This window comes from Trypanosoma theileri (genome assembly GCF_002087225.1).
Source record: "Trypanosoma theileri isolate Edinburgh chromosome Unknown TM35_Tth_21_V1, whole genome shotgun sequence".
Taxonomy (NCBI): Eukaryota; Euglenozoa; class Kinetoplastea; order Trypanosomatida; family Trypanosomatidae; genus Trypanosoma; species Trypanosoma theileri.
The window spans coordinates 300,418-306,609 of NW_021639863.1; the positions used below are offsets into that span (position 1 = coordinate 300,418).

A 6,192-nucleotide genomic window follows, 5' to 3' on the forward strand; every position below is an offset into this window, starting at 1 on the left:
TATATATGTATATATGAATATATTTTCCTCTTCTCACATATCGTTTTAAAATGTACACAATTGTGTGCTGTCTCAGAAAACTTCTTTTTATTCTCGTTTTCGTTTTTTTTTTCTTTTCTTCTATATCTGGAGAAATGAGTGTAGTTATTTTCCCCCAGTACTCATTACATAAGTGAGAGAAAAATATATAAATAAATATTTTTATATATTTATTTAATAATATCAACAGTATCATATATATATATAGACCTTAAATGAACTCCTCCCATAGTTTAGTAGTGAATGTCGTAAAGCTTGGTAGTACAAATACCACTAAAGCTCGTTTATTGCTCGTGAATGAAGAGGGACTCTTATTTCTTTCACCTTTACCTTTGGGTAATGAAACTCGGAATGATATAAATAAGGAGAGTTCTCAGGCTTTGTTAAATTGTGTAGTGAAACGGTTTATTCCACTCTTCGCAGTAGACACCATTACTACCTATGCTCATGGTACGGTATTATACATGAGAGTCAAACGAGAACATGATGTTCTCTTATGGAAAAACATCACTGTTCATACTCATACAAACACGACTAATACAGATACTATGAAGAATCATTGTAAAGATGAGACACAGACATTAATAACAGATATTGTAGATCATATCATTACATTACGTACAACTCTCAGTATGTCTCCACTTCTAATCTCTCACTGTGATGAGATGGATAGACCTTTACATCCACAATTATCAAAGAAAAACATAATACAGTTATTTCCTCTTTTTCAGGGTTACACCACTATACAATCACGTCTAGAAATTAGACAACGTACATTAAGAGAGTATGGATCAATAACAACCATTAGCGAAAAAGAACAAGAAGAAAAAGGAAAAGGAGGAGGATTAAAATCTAGAATGGATTCTATAAACTTTACTAGAGAATCACAACAAGACCCATCCCAGTCATCTGTATTAGAAAGACCTCATCAGACTCTTGTGAATACACCAACGGTAACTTTTTCCAGCTGGATTAATTCTATTCTTCCGTTCTCTTCATATGTGGATTTGTTAGGAGACTCATGCACATTCTCATCACCCGTGAAGTCTATTGTGGAATCCTTTAAATCGTTATTAGGTATTATTCCGGTGTTTTTCATAGTGGAAGTGGAAGTGGTATCTGTGAATATAGTGAAGGTATCTCCGTGTTCATCTATAGATGTGGTTAATAACCATACTTGTGTAGATAAGGATCTTTCCAAAAGACAATTCCTTTTACTTACCCATCATAATCTTATTATTATGGAAGTTAAAGAGGAAAAAGAGACGAAAGAAGATCAAGAGATATTTTTTATCAACTCTCTCTACAGTCTGGCTAGGATGGAATTGGATTTTCCAAACTCCAATAATCGTGAGAATATATTATCTACATCATGTGATGATAACAATAATAATAATAATAATAATAATAATAATAATAATAATAATAATAATAATATATTCTCTAATGAGGTGAAATTTATTTTTGAAGAACGTTCGGGAATAAAGTATAAAAAGTTAAATTATCCTTCACCCGCAATAGATGTTACCGTATCTAATAAGGCTGACACCTTTCCACATGAGGATGAAGATATGGTTAAGCAAATCACTCTTGTCGTTAATATTTCTCCTCATAATTTATCCTTATCACATACAAAAAGACATCCCCCACCGCAAGAGAGATTAGGAGATGTTATTTTTATGTTATTAGGACGAGATGGAATAAGTATTCCTGTAATAATGAAGTTATCACCTCATATTAAAAATATGGAAACTTTACCAGTTGAGAGAAATGAATCCCACACCGTAAACTCTGATCAATTGAGTTTATTATTAGAAGAAGATAGTTCTGTAAATCTTAATGATAGCGATAAGAAGGATAATGATGGTACACTTAGTCATCGGGATGATAACCATCTTGAGATGGATAGCAAAACTTCTTTTACTTTGGAATCTTCAGTGAGTTTGGATAATAATAATAATAATAATAATAATAATAATAATAATAATAATAATGATAGTAATAAACCATTGGGAAAGGACTCGCAATGTGTTCAGTCAAATGCCACACTTTTAGCACGTCATGTACTGCGACTCACCTCCAGACTTGTATGGAAAATGCAATTAATCGCTATAACTGAAAGTACACTCTTTGTATGTGATGAAACCTCAACTTGTATCTATCGATCTATTCCACTCTCATCTATTATGGGTATAAAATTACTGTTGCGACACCCAGATGGAACAGCTATGGTATGTTGTATTCACAATGAACATGATCTTGTGTTGAGAGATCATCAATCCACACCCTCGGCTTTATCATTAGAGAAGGTGATCGCAGTTATTGTGGAGCAGCGGTCCTCTATCTTTGTAGATGTTGTTCATATTGCCAATACACAAGAGGGATTACATACGCTTTTACAACACTGTGATCTTACTCGTAGACTACAGTGTTCATACCCTTTAAGAAAAATACATGGAAATCCATCCCTTTTCTTTCTTACTGTTGGTGATAATGATGATAATATTAATGAAGAAGAAGAAGAAGAGGATTATGATGATGATGATGATGAGAAAGATGAAGATAATGAGATTCAGTACATTCATATGAATTCCGGCTTCTCAGATATACCGTTGTTGGGAGTTGGACACGATATCAATACACACAATTCAGCAGAAGTAAAGGATCACGTGGTAGTTTTTCCCTCTTGTGGAAAAGGTGCATTGGATATAGTGCAATCTCAACAGGGACGATCATTGGAAGTAAATCGCCCTTCAATGGATAACACACTAGGAGGAAAGAAGAAAAGAAAAGAAGAAGAGGAAGAGGCGTACTCCCATTACTATGAAAGATCTGGGAAGAAGTTTATTATTAATAGTGATAATGATAATAATAATAGTAATAACGACAACACGGAATTTTCTCTCGTGAGGGAAGCAGAAGAGGATATACCAGTGTTACTACCATCTCCTCCTATTGTTGTGGGGTATGAGAAACCTCAAATATCACCTGATCCCATATATAATTCTCTAAAAAACAAAGATAGTGTAGGCTCTAATGATAAATTAACATATACTCCTTATGGGAAGAATAATAGAAGTCTGTATGAAGATTCATCTGCTCTCTCTTCCATGATTCGAGAGGCAAGAAGATTTTCTAACGTGAGTAAATATGACTTATTTCACTTTTCTTCTTCTTCTTCTTCTGAAGAGAAAGAAGAAGAAAAAGAAAAAGAAAAGGAGGATCAACTTGTGTCTATGGAAGAGAATAATAGAGATATTGAACGGCTGAACCGACTGCTTAGTTGTTGTAAACGTCAAATACTATTTCTACTACACTCACCAAATGAAAAAGAACACTTTTTTGATATTACATATTCTCTGGAAAAACTACTCTTAATGGAAGCCTTGCCGGAATCACTCACTCGTCCACTTTATACATTACCTCTACCGCCATTAATCCCGTATACGCAAGCGGAACATGTGGCTCAATGGGCACGAGAAGTTCACAATCCACTGACATTTTTTAGTAATGATTCCTCATGGACATTAGCACGCTTTCAGTGTAAGAATGATGTGTTGATATGTATTGGAAATAATGCCTTTATACAGCGGGTTCAATATATTTTCTCTACATCACCGCATTCACATTCTTCCTTAATGGAATGTGAATCTGGGAAAAACGTCTCGTGTTTCTTTTACCCCTATGGTATAACTTGCCATCGTAGAATAGATCACATTAATAATAATGAAGAAACCTGCTGGGGGAATACGGCGAAGGTGCGTCATTTATTGCAAGATGTTTTGTTAATATTATTACAATCCATCTCTTCACTGTTTACACATATACCATTAGAGAATACTGCTCGGCTTCTGCATAATGTGGTGTACTGCCGTGTAGGTGAGTATCGATGGTTTGAGATCCCACTCCCTATGTTTGTGGAGGATTTGGGATAATAAAGTGAGAATTAAAACTGCTATCTCTACCTCCCTCGTATTTATTATTATTATTATTATTATTATTATTATTATTATTATTATTATTTTATTTTTTTCTTGTAATATATGACTTTTATTTTATATTATTATTATTATTATTATTATTTTTTTTTCTTTAACAATATGAACAACAATAACAGTAAACCAAAACCAAAAAAAAAAAAAAAAGATCCAATCGAGCACGGCACTATCTGCCACTGATAATGAATGGGAGCATAATGATGTACGATTCTTTTTTTTTTTTCTTCACCTCTCTATTTATTTAGTTTTTCTCTTTGCTTTAGTGATTCTAAAGGAGAAACAAAAAAATCAAAGCGCATCATGACGAGCATTTACGATTTTCAGGTGAACGGAGCTGATGAGAAACCGTACGACCTCTCTCAACACAAGGGACATCCACTGTTAATATACAATGTGGCCAGCAAGTGTGGATACACAAAGGGTGGCTACGAGACGGCGACAACTCTCTANTTATTATTATTATTATTATTATTATTATTATTATTATTGTTTTCATTATTCAGTCTATGAGTAATAGAAGGCACTTGTATGTGTGTGTCTGTGTGTGTTGTGGTCTTTTTTTCTCTCTTTGCTGTAGTGTTTCCAAAAGAGAAATAAGATCAAATTTGCATCATGCCAACTATTTACGATTTTCAGGTAAAAGCTGCGGATGGAAAGCCGTACAATCTCTCTCAACACAAGGGACATCCACTGTTAATATACAATGTGGACAACCACTCTAATTTAGCGGCGGGCAACTACAAGACAGCGACAACTCTCTATAATAAGTATAAAGATAAGGGGTTCACTGTATTGGCTTTCCCATGTAATCAGTTTGGTGGACAGGAGCCTGGTTCAGCACAGGAAGTGAAGGAGTTCGCCTGTACACGGTTTAAGGCAGATTTCCCAATCATGGCGAAGATTAACGTGAATGGTGAGAAGGCACATCCATTATATGAGTATTTAAAGAAGGAAAAACCCGGTATTCTTGGTACAAAGGCTATTAAGTGGAATTTTACTTCTTTTCTTATTGATAAGAATGGAGTACCTGTGGAGCGGTTTTCTCCTGGAGCTTCAGTTGAAGAAATTGAGAAGAAACTTACCCCTCTTCTGGAGGCATAGTATATTTAACACTTAATAATTGCGTTATGAGCGACGTGGGACTTTGTTAAAACATTTGGGGAGTGGTGTGTGTGTGTGTTTTCTTTTTGAAATCTTCTCTCCAGTGTAATGCAGTCAATGCGTATCCTGTTGTTTATTTTTATTATTATTATTATTGTTTTCATTATTCAGTCTATGAGTAATAGAAGGCACTTGTATGTGTGTGTTGTGGTCTTTTTTTTCTTTCTTTGGTGTGAGTGTATTGCCAGTTGTATTCAGTGAGGTGATCTCTTTTCAATATGCTCAATCCTTATTTTTTGTGGTCTTTTTTTTTCTCTCTCTCTCTCTCTCTTTCTTTCTTTATATTTGGTTTAGTGTTTGTGAATGTTGCGAAACACTCGCATTCGTTTGGTTGCCGGGCGCACCATTTATGATTTTCAGGTGCTGGACGCTGACCATCGGCTGTACAATCTCTCTCAACACAAGGGACATCCACTGTTAATATACAATGTGGCCAGCAGGTGTGGATACACAAAGGGTGGTTACGAGACGGCGACAACTCTCTATAATAAGTATAAAGATAAGGGGTTCACTGTATTGGCTTTCCCATGTAATCAGTTTGGTGGACAGGAGCCTGGTTCAGCACAGGAAGTGAAGGAGTTCGCCTGTACACGGTTTAAGGCAGATTTCCCAATCATGGCGAAGATTGATGTAAATGGTGAGAAGGCACATCCATTATATGAGTATTTAAAGAAAGCGAAACCAGGTCTTTTGGGTACCGAGGCTATTAAGTGGAATTTTACTTCTTTTCTTGTGGATAAGAATGGAGTACCTGTGGAGCGGTTTTCTCCTGGAGCCTCAGTTAGTGAAATTGAGAAGAAACTTGTCCCTCTTTTGGGTGGGGCAAAGTTGTGAGTGCAAAAGTATTGGGATGAACGTGCGATTGTGTTTTATTATTTGGGGAGTGTTGTGTATGTTTTCTTTTTGAAATCTTCTCTCCAGCGTAATGCAGTCAATGTGTATCCCGTTGTTTATTTTTATTATTATTATTATTATTATTATTATTATTATTATT

General features: G+C 35.1%; 3 protein-coding genes across 3 annotated transcripts; all 3 read left to right on the forward strand.

Moving 5' to 3' along the window:
• Window positions 1-254: 254 nt before the first annotated feature.
• TM35_000212100 (uncharacterized protein) lies at window positions 255-3,974 on the forward strand (the record flags this gene model as incomplete). The annotated part of the gene is made up of 1 exon (XM_029027060.1): window positions 255-3,974. The coding sequence occupies one exon, from the start codon at window positions 255-257 to the stop codon at window positions 3,972-3,974; it is 3,720 nt and encodes a 1,239-aa protein (XP_028881670.1).
• Window positions 3,975-4,649: 675 nt separating this feature from the next.
• Window positions 4,650-5,138, forward strand: TM35_000212110 (glutathione peroxidase-like protein; the record flags this gene model as incomplete). Its single annotated transcript, XM_029027061.1, has 1 exon — window positions 4,650-5,138. The coding sequence occupies one exon, from the start codon at window positions 4,650-4,652 to the stop codon at window positions 5,136-5,138; it is 489 nt and encodes a 162-aa protein (XP_028881671.1).
• A 363-nt stretch (window positions 5,139-5,501) lies between these two features.
• Window positions 5,502-6,032, forward strand: TM35_000212120 (putative glutathione peroxidase-like protein 3; the record flags this gene model as incomplete). Its single annotated transcript, XM_029027062.1, has 1 exon — window positions 5,502-6,032. One exon carries the CDS (start codon window positions 5,502-5,504, stop codon window positions 6,030-6,032), a length of 531 nt encoding a protein of 176 aa, XP_028881672.1.
• Window positions 6,033-6,192: the final 160 nt, after the last annotated feature.